This window comes from Uloborus diversus, chromosome 3 (genome assembly GCF_026930045.1).
Source record: "Uloborus diversus isolate 005 chromosome 3, Udiv.v.3.1, whole genome shotgun sequence".
NCBI classification, from domain to species: domain Eukaryota; kingdom Metazoa; phylum Arthropoda; class Arachnida; order Araneae; family Uloboridae; genus Uloborus; species Uloborus diversus.
Window position 1 is genome coordinate 146,818,711 of NC_072733.1, and position 17,031 is coordinate 146,835,741.

The 17,031-nt window shown below is 32.5% G+C and overlaps 1 protein-coding gene across 1 annotated transcript in view; it reads left to right on the forward strand.

Annotated features, from left to right (window-relative positions):
* Positions 1-2,784: 2,784 nt before the first annotated feature.
* Positions 2,785-17,031, forward strand: part of LOC129218707 (inositol polyphosphate-4-phosphatase type I A-like) — a 161,656-nt gene continuing 147,409 nt past the window's right edge. The window contains exons 1-2 of the mRNA XM_054853029.1: positions 2,785-3,275; positions 7,530-7,664. Coding sequence (XP_054709004.1) covers positions 7,547-7,664 — 118 coding nt within the window. The 5' untranslated portion in view covers positions 2,785-3,275; positions 7,530-7,546. The remainder of the gene's footprint in view (positions 3,276-7,529; positions 7,665-17,031) is intronic.

A 17,031-nucleotide genomic window follows, 5' to 3' on the forward strand; every position in this document is an offset into this window, starting at 1 on the left:
CGCAGTGCTGTCCACGAGACTACCGGATTTGCCCCATCTCAGATGCTCTTCGGACGAGAACTTCGGCTACCTTGTGATCTCGTCTTCGGTCGTCCTCCGGATGCGCCTTCATCGCCTGAGGAGTACATCCAGGATCTCCAGGCCCGGTTGGAAGACGTTCATAACTTCGCACGAGAGCGAATCAACATCGCGGCGGAGAAGATGAAGACCCGATACGACACAAGGTCTACTGGACATGAATTCAACGAAGGCGACAAGGTTTGGTTATGGAATCCCATCCGACGGAAAGGTCTTTCACCCAAATTGCAGTCGCATTGGGATGGACCCTACAAAGTCGTTAACCGACTAAATGACGTCATAGTGAGGATCCAAAAATCACCTAATGCAAAACCTAGGGTTGTACATTATGATCGGTTAGCCCCATACTATGGCCATAGTTCATGAGTATTACGTAAACAACCATGGTTGATAACATAAAAGTTGTAGATAATTTTTGCTTTTAATGTTTAGTAATATTTCTTGTTATTATTGTGTTTTCTGTATCTGTTAGTTATTATTTAATGTGTGTATTTGTGAACATGTGATAGGAGTTTGGCACCCTTTCTGGGGATTGTACTGCCCGGGACGTGCAGTCCTTGGGAAGGGGGCAATGTTACAAATCCTGTAAATAGTAATTATTGTAGTAACGTAACCTGTAAATAATTTCCCGTAATGAATATACAACCCCTTAACATATGGCTAAAGTATACAACCCCCTATTCTTTTTATTTTCATTGATAAAGTTTGATAACGGTCTACGCATTTCTCGAAGCAGAAAGAATGTTGTAGAAAATTCTTGGATGTTTATAAAAGCCGTTAGCGATGGATAAACGGAGAGTTTCGATTCAGATTTCGAACTGAGTGTGTGTATTAGCTCTGTTTATAGCGAGGCATTTCGCTGTGTTGTTTTCGTATTTGGAAGTAAATACGTGTGTAAACGTTGAGTTTACGGTGTTGTGTGATAATTGCTGATGAATAATTTAGCAGTTGTTAACGGTTTCTCCTGTACATAGTGTAAATAAATTTCCTGTGTTTTTATCAAGAACTGTGTCTTCATTTCAAGAAAGTGGAAGTCGCACCGAATCCGTTACAGTATTGTTGTGAGCGTGAGTGTGTAAATGAATTAGCGATTTCTTGTATTAACGTGAAGTAAGTAATTGCCTGCTTTTTAAGTTTTTTTAAATTATGTTTTCTAAATTCAAGAAACAATGTTCTGATCGTCAAAACGACGTAGAGATAGCTCTGAATTAAAAGTTCTCATATTATTATTATTATTATTTTGTTTGTTTGTTCAGATTGTTGCTGGAATAAAATTTGTGAATTGTGCATACAAAAGAAATGGTTTATTGTCTACTTAAATATGAACACAAAAAAGGTTATCAATGATTCATAGATTACTTGCATGTTTCTTGGAAGTCTTAAATCTTTAAAATTTCTTTTTTAAAACGTAAGAATAGTTATTTTTTAAATTATTTAAATAAAATATACATATTTATTTATATTTGAAATTAATTTAAAAATTATTTCATTTTTCTTGTCTTTCTTAATTATTTTATTGAGTTATATTCCAAATTTGAATTTCATTCAAATGATTTTTTAAAAAATCTTAAGTATATTACTGTTTTAAAAAGTTTGAGGGTAAAAAAGATTTTAAGACTTTCAAAAAGTGTGCAAACAGTCTATAAATTATTGGTAATTTACCAAAATGCAGTTTATGTAGATATTTCGTAACACAAACACATGAGAAAATCGTTGATAAATCATCTGAAACAGATTGTTAGTTCATCTAATATTAGTATAGATAAATCCATTTAACCTCTAAAATCCGTTGAAAATTCCTCCAGAGAACAATATAACCAAAATAGAAATATCGTTGATATTTTGTAAGCATCCAAAAAACGTTGATAATTGCTCCCAAAAATGTTGAAAGTCATATCATATCTACAGCGATTTCACGTAAAATCGCTGTGCTGGGCGGACATTTTGCTGTTTTATCAACCAGTTCTCTACGAATTTAAGAGGATTTCGGTACATGTGATCACGTTGATGTTACATTACTTCTACGATTTTGGAACGATTTGTGCTCTTTGGGTCGGCGCCCAAAGTTCCCGGCGGCCAAAATGCTCGGCGCCCAAATAGTCGGCGCCCAATCTTCCCATTTCGTCCTGGGTGGTCTATTGGGCGCCGCATATTTGGGCGCCGAGCATTTTGGACCCCGGGAATATTGGGCACAATATGCTCGGCGCCCAAAAGTTCGCGACGCCTAAAGTGCTCGGCGCTCAAAGTTCCCGGCGCCCAAAACGCTCGGCGCCCAAAGTTCCCGGCGCCCAATCGACGGCGCCCAATCTGCGGCGCCCAATCGACGGCACCCAATCTTCGGCGCCCAAGCTTCCCACTTCGCGTCCTGGGAGGAGCGCATGCTGACCGCTTGAAACAGAAGCAGCAGTGCTGATGCGTTATTCTTTGGTTTAAGCGTTGTCTCACACAATTGCTTTTTTTTACTACTGAAAGCCATATTTATTATCATAAGTAGACGCGAGGAACAATATGCATTCTTCTCAACTAAAGTCGCGATAGTTTCAAAACAGCGCCATAAATCGCGATAAACATTTATTAAGGCAACCTCATTCAAAGAGCGTCAGAATCAATTGTCCAATCAGAGTGTCCAGCAAACGTGAGGTTTAAGTGGTTTAAGGTCTCGTCAAGAGTGTAAAGTGTAAATATCAGCTTGCTTTGTCATGATGACATGGTCGCGATGCATTGTCATGTATTTTGAAGTTGCCGATGTGTGCGTAATCATTCAATATTTAACGCTGGCTAGCTCAACAGAAAAAAAGAACTATTAGTTTCGATGCAGTTGTGTTTTTTATTGCAAAATTACTGCAGGAAACAAATTCCGATACATTTGTGTTATTATTCTGTGTTTCATACTTTTTAATTTACCGAAGTGTCTTTAATGATTCATTTTTTAATGTTAGATTCACAGAAAATATAAGTTTTGTTGCATTTGTGTTTGTTGTAGCAAAAAAAAAGAAAAAAAAAACCTGCAATAAACAAATTCCGTTACATTTGCATGATTGTTTTTCTGTTTCATACTTATGATAGAAATGATGAGATACAATTAGAAATAGTTCAAACTAAATTTGTAAGTCAATGAGGGAAAACTATATAACATTCATGAATAAAGATTTCAGTGATGTGCGCCTTTCAGTTTTGAAATAATCTTGATGACAAGCGTAAGTTTTGTGTGTGCAAAAATATTATTATTATTATTATTTTTTTTTTGTATATTGAGTGAGAGAAACAAAATGCATTTTCGATGTAAAATGATTTGAAAAAAAAAAAAAAAAACTACAATTGAAACAGGAGACGTTTTTCATCAACAAATTTTTGGTTGAAAATTAGTGTACTTTGCCTCCTCAGTTTTACTGTTTCGTTGAATTCTCTTGTTTTATTGTGACTTCATGCTATATGCTGAAACAATAATATGCTTTGCTCTTCTCAAGATTGATTATATGTTTCATAAACTTTCTTCTGAATGATTACAGCAAGAAATTTCAAAGAAGAATTTGATTTCAAGAATCAAAAATCTTCTTCCTGATATATTTTAAATAGTAATATTTAAAATATTTTATTGCAATGCTGGAGTGAAATAAAAATTTCAAATAATTGTCGAAATATTTTTGGGTGTATTTAGTGTTATTTTATTCCAACTGGTGCTAACAGATTTATCAGGATTGTCGTTGAGAGCTTACAGTATGTCCTAAAGACACATGTATCTGTATAAAGCTGGGCTCTTTTAGGAAAAAATATGGGTAAAAAAAAATTTAAATGCTTAACTCCATAGTTTAGCCGGATATTTTCCCTTTGGAAACCTTTTTCAGCACAGATTAGAGTTATTAAAATTTGACATTTCTAATAACTTATTCATTAATAGCTAGAGGAAAAATATTTTTACATTTTTGCAAAGAAAAAAGTACTAAAAGCAAGAAGATCTAATTTCTAGGGGAGGGGGGACGCTTGATCCCCCACTTGCCCTCCTATATAGGTTCGCATGGAATCAGCAGAACTTGGGTCTTCATCAACTTTGCTGCTACTTTTTCTAGAATATTGCTTTTCTAATTCTTGTAAAAGTTTTTGTTTATTGTAAGTTTTCTAAAAGTGGGACCAACATACCCCACATTCTTGGTCTGAAGAAATGCTGTCATAATTTTTTTCCTTTATGATAAAAAATAAAGAAACTACAAATAATTATGAAGGAAAAGAACTTACTTTAAATAATAATAATTAAATTGTTACTCCATTCTTCATTAAAACCATTTAAAAAAAGCAAAGTTGCAGACTTATGAAAATTAATCAGCACTGAAAAAATGGCAATAAAATTTTTCTGAAATAAAATTTGTTCAATAACTTTGCCTTGTGATTTTGTTATAAGATTTATAAGACTTTAAGATCTATTTGTTGGTCATAAATTAAAATAAAAAATGTTAAAATTATTGAGACTAGTCCAACGAGCACCGATTCCCCCTATAATTTGAATACAAATTTTTTTGAGCAATTAAAATAAAGCCACCAAAATGTTTGTTGAATTCCGGACGTAAGACGAAATAAATATCACAATTTATTTCACTAATATTTTGTCACTAATGTTATTTTTTGATTCTAACTTTCAATACCTAAACTCTGCATCTTCTTTTGACTATTTTTATAAATGAAAGTATGTATCTAGGACTAATGGTTGCAAAAATAAAGGCCTTGCCTGTTAAATGGGGACACGATACATATATATGTACAGAAGAGCCTCGAAAGTTATAGATTCCACTTAATTCGAGGTGCATACTTTATATTTTCAGTTATATATTTTAGTCTCCGAAAAATGATTTTCATTAAAAACTGAAAATGAAAATCTTCAGCTGTTGTTAAACTTATTTAATTACATACAGTAAACAATAAAAAATGCACTGAGAGGTTGGTGTCAACAACACTCTCTATAAGTGGCGTGAAATATTCTTTGACTTTGAAATATGGATTAAGACATGCCTAGTACATAAAATCTTGATACGTAAAACTAACATCAATTTGAAACAAAAAAACATGAAATCATGCCTTTTGGCATACCCGATTGCAGATAAAATAGAAGGCTTACGACTTAACGCCGTACAAGTCGTATAAAGCAATTTAAACCTTCTAACCATTTTTTGCGTTTAATACGAGATGCATACATACGCTCGCAAGCATATAGATACAGAGGTTATTACAAAACTTATCAAAATGGATTCAGGCACCGTCAGAATTCATGTTTGGGTTGCCTACAAATTTGTACTAGTAAAATACATACAGACTACATGAAAAAAAAATTGAAATTTGTTTAGAGGAAATTAAAAGCAAAATTTATGTTTTTATTTCAGTTATGAATTTTTCGTGTAGAAAATACTTCTTTTCTTTGTACAGGGAAGTAAAAGATACTACTCCTTATGTCTATTGAAAACTAAAATTTTTGTCTGAAAGAGTTTCTGGATAATCTGAGTTTTCAGTAATCCGAAGTGGCATTACCTAAGATTTTCTAGAGTACTGCATATCATTGCCTCAGAGCAACAGTAAAATATCTAATCCCAGAAATAACACTAAGATATCTTATTGTTGTTCTTAGGCAACAATATGTATATTATATAAATATGTAATAGAAAAGTACAGGACAGTCTACTGAATTTGTGATAACTGCCCAGCAGGATTTAAGTTGCGTTCAAAAGTTCTTTAGCATAAAAGCTAAAATTGAGGGGAAAATGTTAGCAAAATGCTAAAATGTTACACATTCTCATATATTTATATATGCCTCAGTGTGTTTCATCTCCAGTTGGAAATAAAATTCATATTTCATCTGTGACATCTTTGATGAAATAAGTACAACAGCTATTTTTTTAAAACATAAAATAAAAAAAGAAAACACGATTGATGTTTAGAACGTTGCAGTCTCCTCCTCCTAATAAAGCAGTTTTTGGGGGGACATAACGCTAGATAATACTAATAGTTATTGAACTTAATTGTAGTTTAAACATCTTAACTAAGATTTAAAAGAGATTAAGTTGATTATCGCCATACATACTTCCCTTCTAGGATCATAGATTTCTTCTTTTTTTTTAAAATTAATTAATTTTTTATTTGAGCAAAAAAGCAAAAATGCATTGCTTTATTTTCGCAATTCAGATAGTGTTTTCGCATTATGCAAAAAATGCGACCGTAGCGGAAACCCTGCTGCCCAGATATACAACTGATACAGAGCGACGTTTTGATTGTTCAACTATAAGTGCTGATCTTACTACCAAGCGCCACAACCTTGAGGGTCACAGATCTGGATGAAATTCTGGTTTTAGGTCATTTCGCACTAGATATGAACCCAAGTAAAGCGGTTTGATCGCATAGGCCCCAGTTCGGCTGCAACAGGGGTCCAAATTTGCTGTTTGAGTTCAGAAAAGTGATGGGTTTTCCTTTGAAATTAACTTTTCTTTACCCTTTTCTTGATCTGCATTGCCGTATGTGTCAATAAAATGCATTCACAATATCCCCCCCCCCCCTCGTTGTACTGGCAAGAGATGTCGAATGTCTTCGGAGGGTAGATATTGTCCCAAAGTTTCTATTTCCAATAAAGACGCCACTTCAATTGTGGAGTCCCGCAAATCAGTGTAGTTCAGACGGCAAGAACTTGAGGGTCATGAACTTGGATAAATATCTGGATTTAGGTCAGTTTGTACTAGATATGAGCCCAGGTAAAATAGTTTGAGTACATAGGCTTTAGTTCCGCTGCAAGTAGGGTCTAACTTTGCTGGTTTGTCCCGGAACTGCAAAAGCATTTTCTTTCGAATTTGAAATTTTGGCACAATATTTGCTTTCCTAACATCTGTCGCGTCTCTTTTTAGTGCAATGTAGGAGTGGTGGAATTGATTCTATACTGTGAATGTATTCAGTTGGGTGCCATGCAATACCGAGAAAAGAGTAAAAACAGGTTAATTTCAAAGGAAAAACCATTGCATTCTAAGGCTAAACTAGAAACTTTGGAACCCCATTACAGCCGAACTAGGACCTATGCTGTCAAACCGCTTTACCTGGGCTCATATCTAGTGGGAACTAACCTAAATCCAGAGTTTCATCCAGATCTGTGACCCTCAAGGTCGTGCCGTTTGGTAGTTAGAAGAATAGGAAGTTTGTCTTCATGGGTAGAAATGTATGTTAAAGTCACATTAATGAAATTAGACAGACCGTTATCAAGACTCTACATCTAATAATACTTTCATAGACACGACAAAAAAAAAACATAAAAAATTTGCTCTAACAACTGCTCTATTATTCTTTTTAAAATTTGATGCAATATTGTTTAAAAATGATGAAATTAAAAATTATCTATTTAAATGCCCCTTTTATAACTTCTAGATATGCTTAAGTAAAAAATGATGGTGTATAATGGTTTTCTTTCTTTAATAAATGCTGTTTTATAGGTTGTTCTATATTCAACATGAGGTTCAATTCAAAGGAAATCTTGGCTGTTGCAACCCAACCATCTTATAAATTTGACAAAGAAGGTATTCTTTTAGTAAAAGAGAAACACGATACTTTGTTCAGAAGAAATGATGGTAAGTGATTTAATTAAGAATTTTGTAAGATTTTGAGAATTGTATCTTATGATATTCGAAAAAAATATGAGTGTTTGTTGTAACTACTCATAAATATAAAATGGTATAATCTTGCATTACAACGCTTAAATAAAAACAGGATGATTGGAAAGGGGAAAAATTGATTAAAATACCTTGTAACTGCTTAACATAGATGTGGATACAGTAGGTGAGGTTGAGCAGTGGCGTATCTAGTCGATCATTTTGGGAGGAGCCATTCGAAATTTTTGAACAAACTCACTGAAATTTTATTAAAATTATTAAGTTTTAAAAACTTAATTTTAGGCTATCTTTAGAGATGTGGGTGAGGGGGATGGATTTGCAAATCTCCCACAAAAATGTTTCGAAGTTGAAATTTCCTAGTAATTTTAAAAAATTAGGGTCCAAAAATGATTTTAGGCTGATTGGGTGGTGCACTCTGAGGACTGCAGCATTTAGAGATTGTCCAAGTGTCGAAAGTTGAAATCAAGAAATGATGTAAACGAAGGAGCAAAATTTTGAAACTAATAGTTTTGTTTCAATAAGTGTGATGTAATTTCTCTCCCAATTAAGATCCAAATTTCTTTCAAAGAAAAACACATATGTTAAATTTTGTTATTTTCTTTCTATTTTTCCTTCTTAAAAAAATTCCTACAGTCAAAAGGCCCCCTGATCTTGAGGATACAGTGCATGTATTTTCCTCCAATGATTACTACTCAAATGTCAAGCTTACAAGGCTATAATTTTATTTGACAACATCAAATTATGGAGAAAAAAAGTTTCATCCAAACTATTTGATAACTGATTAAAATTTTAAAATTTTGATTCTGAGTTATCCCAAAATAAAAGTCCCTTTCAAGAATTTAAAGGAGAAAAAAAGAAACAAAAATATATGTTTTAAAGGGTTGTGTATTAGGGTGTATCGAAAAAAACTTTTTTTCGAAATTCAATTTGCCAAACTGATAAAAAGTTGCCCCTACTGACCCACGTCTTACATGACAAATTTCATCTGAATCAAAAAATATTTAGCTGTCCCGCATGAGGTCTAAAGTTCATAATTTTCTTCAAAAATCAATTTTTTCTACATTTTTTTTTTAACAACAGAAGAAATGTTACAATTTTTTCAAGTTGAAAATTTTGAGTAATAAAGCCGGGAATTATCGTCAAATAAAAGGTTTTGCTCTCATGCAAGATTTAGGTTCCCGCATAGCACGCAAAAAATAAGGATCAAGTTAGAATTTTCACTATAAATGTATTAGCTTTTGAATTTTTTTATTTTTTTTTTGCAAATGTTGGTTTTAAATTTTTTTGCTAATGAAGAAGTTTTGATACATTTCTTTATGTTTAAAGGATAAAAAAATATTTGAATTTATTTTCTGATTAGTTTTGTGAAGTTTAAAAAAAATAAAGGTTATAAAATTATAACATAATTTTCATTTTATTCAATAAAAGTATGTTGTTACAAGAATTAAGTACAAAAAACTAAACACCAAAACATGTGTAGAACATTATATGTATTATCATATTATATCAAGCTTTTCCTATACTACTGTTTTTCAAAAGCTCTAAAAGGATGCATGAGTTTTGCTGGAGGCTTTTTCAGAACACCATTTGTAGAGTACTGTGAAGTCACATTATAATAAGAAACTATTGTTTGGTACATAAAAATGTGCCCTTCTCTTCGTATGGGATGGGAAGGGATTTTCCCCCCAAAGTAATGTGATTGGTGAAAACGTGGGCTATGGCTCTACAGCACTTAGTTTTACAGAGTTTTAGTAATTGTGGCCATTTAACAAAAAATGTCCTTAAACCTCATGACCTTCTAATAATTGTTCCAATATTTTTCTTTTCTTATGGGAGTCATGCTTGGCTTTTGCTCAAGAACTGCAAATTTTGGACAAATACAATGTCTTTGATTTGTGTTCTTCTGTATCCCATTTAACAACATTAAAGTTGGTCATTGTATCACTGTATATGATTCATTACAGCAGGGAGTAAATGCTGATTGGTTTCACCAAGTCACAGTCTCAGTAAAAGTTTTTATATAATTTGCTAATTTTACCTCTCACTTAAAAGATACCTTAAAAAATTAGAGCCACTCAACATACTGAGAATCATCCTGTGTTTCATACAAGTTTCTGTCGTCACTTTGCCGAATATTGTAGATGTCAGCTAATCCATCCAAAATAGTTTTAAAGGTACCACTCACGTTTATAATATCAACGTCATGGTGACAAAGACATCGACAAGCACTTTCTACAGGTTAGAGAGCATAAATAATGATAGGTTTTTCATTGCTTCCTTCTTCAAAGAAAACTATTGTGCACTTTTTGTAAGTTAAAGGTTTTGAGTAGTTTCCTTAAGCTTACTGGAAGCGTTCCAACATTGTATTCTGCCTACCTCAGTGGGTTTTGCAATCTGTACTGCACTTTCTCAATCTTTTCTGAAGCGCAAATTTCTGGACTTTAAGTTTTAGTGACAGTTTTCAAAAACTTTTATAATTTTTATGCATTTTCTCCATTGCTGAACGTATGAAACCTGAAACATCGAATACAAATTCATTTTCATCTTTCATCATATCAGACGCAAAGTTTTTTTTGCTCTTCTTGCAGAAATACCAGGAAGGTGATTCAAACTTCAAATGACGCTTTTGAAAATATTCGTTTTATGAGCGGCAAAAACTGGAAAATGTTTGCATAGAAAATCTTTGCAGCATTGAAAATCTTGCGGGATTTTGCTCTCAATCCCACAAAATATCATGCGGGATCCCTCAGGATTAGGGATGGGGATTTCTGGATTAGAAAGCCTGTTTCTAACCGAGCCACATGACCTTGTAAAATGCTTTTTTTTCTTTTAAAATCACGGAAGTTCAGAATAAATGCGGGAGACCTATATATTGTTTATGATGTTTTTTTCCCTTTTTTCTCCGACTTTACTGTGTACATGTTTCAACTTGAAAATTTTTTAACATTTTTTCTGTTATAGAAAAAATATTGGAGGAAAAATTCATTTTTTTGAAGAAAATGATAAAGTTTAGGCTTGGTGTGGGACACCTAAATATTTTTTGATTAAAATAAAATTTTGTATGTAATATGTGGGTCGGTAGAGGCACTTATTTATCAACATGACAAATTCAATTTTGAAAAAAGTTATATTGTATATATATTCAGGAATATAATTTGAATATCAGGAGCACACTTTAAAATTTTTTTAATGCTGTATGGTTAAAAGGGGTGGATGAACATGGAAGGCGGAATCAAACAGTGCCAACCTCTATATACTGTGGCGTGTAAAAATTTTGCCATAAACAGTTTTGAATCAAAATGCATAAGTGTCTTAGTTCATTTAAATAAGTTGATAAATGAATGCACAAATGATATAACTCAATGAAACACTCTTGTTTTTTCTTTTTTTCTCTTGCGGAAATATTCTTTAAAAAAAAAAAAGAGAGCTGTATTTTCCTACATATAATGCACAAAGTATTTGTTGAAAAGTTTTACATTTCGTAGCCCATATTGTATGTTGCTGCGGATAATCTGAAGGAAAAAAAAAAAAAAATCCCTATCAAAAAAGCTTAAAGTGAAGTTTGGAAAGAAATGGGGAACTAATGTCATATACCCCACCCTTGGCGAATTTTTCCTGTTGGCGCCAAAAAAGCGTCGCCAAGAAAACGATGTATGACGACATATGTCATACATCGTTCTTAGCAATGCTTTTTTAGCGCCAACAGGAAAAATTCAGATAAAAAACACACGATCAAAGCATTTCAGAACACAATATATATAAAAACAACATAAAACCACAACAAAAAACATCAGGAATATACACTTCAAAAATACTAGAAACTAGAAAGTTTTTGTACGCTTACTTTTGTACACAAAAATTACTAGAAAATATTTAAAATGCTTAAATTAATAAAATTACTATAACAGCTCACCAATGAAATATGTACCAATAGGAACAAACGCTATTTTCCAACATGCATTTCATCGAACAAAAACTTCTCATACTCTGCTGAAAAAGAGCAAAGCGATTCAAATTGTGATGTTTAAAGCGGAAAGCATAACCAAAGTGAATAACTATTTCAGCCAAAAAAACGCTTAGTTACTCAAATTTCGATGTATGAAAAGTAGAAATGTCTCAACAGAACAATCCAAACATAAACAATATAAAAATATCATACATTAATTTGCTATCCAGACATGCTTTCAAAATACCTATTATATTCTACATAAAATAACACCTTCATATTTTTATAAACTGCTAGAGTCAACTTATTTTCAGAAATTCAGTACCTAAAGGAGGCGCGTTTATAGAATGTCTAAATAATTCGAGGCATCTATAAGAACTAACTTTTAGAATAAAATAACTACTATTTTTGTATAATTAATTTACATACTCTTAAGATTTTGTAAACACAAAAAAATTTCGGAAGTGACAGTTTTTTTTTAATTCTAGAAAAAAGAACTTACCTTTTTATGGTATAAATCCTCACACTCATTCTGAAACAAAATGACAATGGCACCTAACAGATACACACTAAGTTGGAGTTTACTTTTAATTAACGTTCAAGTTTGAAGAATCTGGTATTTTCTAATATTTATTCATCAAAACACAACTACTGAATTTAAACTAACGCAAAATAAGCTTTCCTGTAAGGTATATTGCACGAAAAAACAAGAATCTCTCTTGCTTGAAACCGATAACATGTGAACAAGTTTGAACACATCTAAGATTGCCTTCGGGTTGTCAAACATAGGTTAGTTTCGCCAGGAATGCCATGCTTAAAAAATTATCACCTCATTGGTGAGAAAAATATTTCAATTTTGTGTAAAAAATAGGATGTCGCCAAATGGGGGGGGGGGGTATATCACATTTGTACCAGAAATGCCAGTTACGTTTTGTGAAATAAATAACAGATGCCACTGAAAGCTTTCAAAACTCAGTGATGATTGGCTCAATGAACTTTTGAACTCCCTGCTCTGCATTCAAGATGGATATCGCCACAAGTCAAGCAAACACGAACCTTTATTTTCAGTCTCTTTCCGCATCGCAAGGGCTGCTATCTGGCGATAAGTCAGCAAGTTCAATTATAGAAATATATAATGAAAATGGAAACAATTCATTTTAGATTGCTCGTACAATCAGAACGTACGTCAGAAATATAAATGAATAAATAAGTTTTACTGAAAAGCATAGCTTTTAGAAATGTAAACATCATCGCACTAATAATATAAAGCTATACAGTTTGTTAGTTTGAACGTGCTAATCTCAGGAACTACTGGTTCAGATTGAAAAGTCCTTTTTGTGTTGAAGTCCAATTTATTGAGGAAAGCTATAGGTCATATAACATCACGCTATGACTAATAGGAGTGGAGCAGCAATAAATTGAAATTTAATCAAATAATATTTTAGAACGCTTTATTTAACACTTGATTAAGCCAAGGTTTACATGTGATTGTAGCTCAATCCGTAAGGCGTTTGGCCAGTGATGCCACTATCTCAGGTTCGAATCCGGTTGTCGACGTAGAGAATTTTAGCGTTCTGTTTTATTAAAGTTACCAATAATATCATGTAAATTTTTAAATCAAGGGTTTCTAATTATTTTTAATTGAAAATTTTTTTTTCAGTTTTCTTATTTTTCGAAAACATTGATGGACAAGGGTGCGTAATTTTATGTCACAGCGTATCATACTTCAAATAGCTTTTTAATACATTGTTATTGTCTTATTAACGCGGGTGAAACCGCAATGCACAGCTAAAAATAAATAAAGGCAAAGGTGCTAAAACGTGTTTCGCAGTTACTAGGAACCCCTTTTTCCTTTCAAAAAAGATGTGAGCTTGCGGATTTAAAAACTCCACTGCAGTCGATTGTCTCTGCTCACATCTTTTCTGTATTAAAAAGAAAGACTTCTCCGCGACTTCAAAACATGGGTCTGGGAGGTTTTGCAAATTTATCATTTTATACTTATTTATTTACTAATTTTCATTTTGACTTTCAGGAAAAAATTTCAAACTTTATATTTTTTATGATGTTTACATTATTAAAAGCTACGCTTTTTAGTAAAACTTATTTGTTTTTATATTTCCGCTGTATTTTCCTTGTAGTGGTATTTATATTATTTTTTAATTAATGATGTGAGAATTATGAAATAAATTATTTTTGTGCTAAGAATTTTTGTTGATCATTTTACAACGTTTGATATTTTTCATAGCTACAAACAATCTAAAATGTAATTGTTTTTATTCTAATGATTTATTTCTAAAATTGTTTATTGTGCAAGAAACTGAAAAGTGAAAAATAAAAGTTCATTTTCCATTTTCATTATTTTTAAATTTTAGTAATGTCCCCCCCCCCCCTCCCCCCACGCTGAAAAGCAACCACATTTGGATTACAAGCTTTATTTCATCGGTTATACCTCTTTTGAGTTGTAAAAATGATTTGTATTTCCTAGCTGCATCACCCAACTTTGCACTGTCTAACTCGAAAATGAAAGTTACGTCAAGTGACGCGTGTTTAACAAGCCAGGTTTGAAGAAAAAGAAATGTAAAATTCCTTGACAGATTGTGGACAGATTAACCAAAAAGGAAAAATTTTAGATCCCCCGATTTCAGGAAAAGCCGGAATTGAGACTTTAAAAACCCGATTTTAGGGAATCCCCAAAGGAGGGAATCCCTCTTTCAAAGAAATTAAACCAATAGCACTCATGAGAGTTAAAGGAAACTTTTATAAAGAGATAGAATAAGCAAAAATGCACTTGTAGAAGGGCACTTTTGCTTACACATAATTTATTTCTATATATCTGAAGCATTGTTTGAAAATAGAAAGAATTAACAGAAAGGCACACATTTTCAGGAGGGCTCACTGAAAAGTGTCCAGATCATTTCTATGGCCTGCTATGAGAAAAAATTATTTTGCTTAACTAATAAAGATGTCTTCTAAGATTTTCACACCATGTTCATATCTGTGACTGGCACAAATAATTACCACTGTTAGTATGATTTTCTCTTTCTTTTTTACATCTTGGTTGTGTAACAACTTTTTCATTTTATGGAAAAAAAATGCCTAAATTATTTTGTTTTCATGCCATCTTTTCTTACCTTTTAAAGTGAAGGCATATTAATCACTTGCATTAAGAATGATTTTCATATGTCTTTGAAATTTAGGAAATTGTTGTAAGACCTTCTAATTTAGCACTCTGGTTAATGCCAATTTTGAGACTTTCTGGCCTTTAATAATTTGGGGCTTTATGGGTTGAACTTACTTTCCTGCATATCTACATTAATTTTGTCATTTCTTTGTTTCGCTCTAATTTTGTGCAGGACCCAATTAACTTTGAATGTGCCTTTCAAATATTACAGCAATTATCTAAAAAAAAAAAAGTATATTAATTATTTTGCAAACAATATCCAATTTCCAAAATTAGGAATTCCATTTGAATACTTTCTAACTGTTAATTAACCTTAAAATTACATTTTACGTATCAAGCCTTTTTTTTTTTTTCAACATGCTTTCATAGGAACTCTAAAACTTGATTGTAAGAAAACTTACAAACCAAAAACACAATAAAAAATATTTCCCTGTATTTAAAGTTTCTATGCAAGTTGTTTGCAATGAATCCATGAAATGAATATTGTTATGCCATATAAAACCAAAAATATGAACACTTGTACTTTTTACCCTGTCAAAAGAAATGAAAGGATTTATCTTCATTTATTAGTGAGCAATGTTTGCAAATAAATTTTTTTCTTTAATACAATGACCTAACATGGTGGGTTTAATGAACTGAAACTGACTGAAATTATTTTATATTTTGCAAGAAAATGCATAAGTATTCATTCTTATATTCATAAAAATATTTCTGGGGGAATTGTTTTGCTGATGATGTAAAAGTGGTAGTGATTTTAGAAAATGAAGAACAGGCAAATCAGCTGCAAAAGGATCTAGATCATTTTACGGAGTGGGCTGATAAGTGGGGTATGGCTGTTAATGTTCGGAAATGTAAAGTGCTACATTTAGAGCATGGAAATAAAAGTACAAATTATTATTTGCAAGATTCAGTCATTAGTGAGGTAGAAAAAGTTACTGATCTGGGCGCCTTAATAAGTAAGGATTTAAAGTTTAGTCAACAGTGCAGCATAGCTAGTAACAAAGCCAATAAGATGCTTGGGGTATATCAATTGATCTATTTCAACCAAATCTGAAGAAGTTCTTCTGCCCTTATATAGAAGTTTGGTAAGGCCTCTTCGGGGCCGGACTGGGTGGTCAAAAGGGCGCGGGAAAGCCAAGTTGAAGGGCGCCAATTTTGCCTCCATAATATCTAAGAACTTAAGAGATAGTGCGGACATTTTAAGGGGATAAAAAATCATTGAGAAATAAATAAAGCCTTTTTTTTGTTACAGAAAATGTCCAAAAGAGAAGTCATATTTTTTACAAGTTCAAAAATAGGAGAGACCTCCCCCCCCCCAAGAGTGTTGGCCCATCCCCTTAAATATTACTGATTACCCTCTAGAAAGAGATCCTCCCTAAAAAAGAGAGGGAATACCCCCTGAAAATTTGAAGAACGCAGGGGGGGGGGGATATTTTCTAGTTTCTAAGAATGAGAAGTTTTGCTAAATTTTCTTAATAGGCACTTCTTCCGAAAATTCGCTGCTTGTTCGTCTTTCTTCTGGAAATGCATCATTCACTAGTTCAATAGCATTAGGAGACAACATCTCTTGCCGTGATACATTTTTTGTGTTGTCGATTGAATATTTTTCACTGGTATCTGCTGTCTTTTTAAAACATGATGCTGTCATTTTGTCACATAACTTTGTAGATTCTTTAAGCTGACGAGCTTTTTTCTCCGAGCGATCAATACTCATGCTCAAGTTTTTTTTTTTTTTTGTATTTTTCCTGCATATCATATGCTAGTTAGTTACTTTCAACAAAATGCTTCTGCAGTTCAAAATTAAAAAGAGATATACATCACATTTGAAACTGTTGTCCGTTTTCAAAGATTGTTTAAAAATATTTTTTTTCACTTTATTGAATGTGCTAAAGTTTAAAACTCAAAAAGAATAAATCAAAAATATCATTTCATTATAGCATTGTTAAAAATCTTTGCATCTCTGCATGGTGCTTTTTTAAAGCATTTTAGTTATGCAATTATTTTGAGAATAGGAGCGAGTGGTAATGAATATCTCGGGTTATGAGGTTAAATAGGTCATTACTAGTTTCTATAAATGTACTTTAAAAAGAAAAAATGGTACGTTTTTGGATGAATAGTAATGCAAGAAAGGCATTCAATCATGAACGGAAAACATGATTTTATAAAGTGGGTAACTCAAGAAATATTATAATTTATCA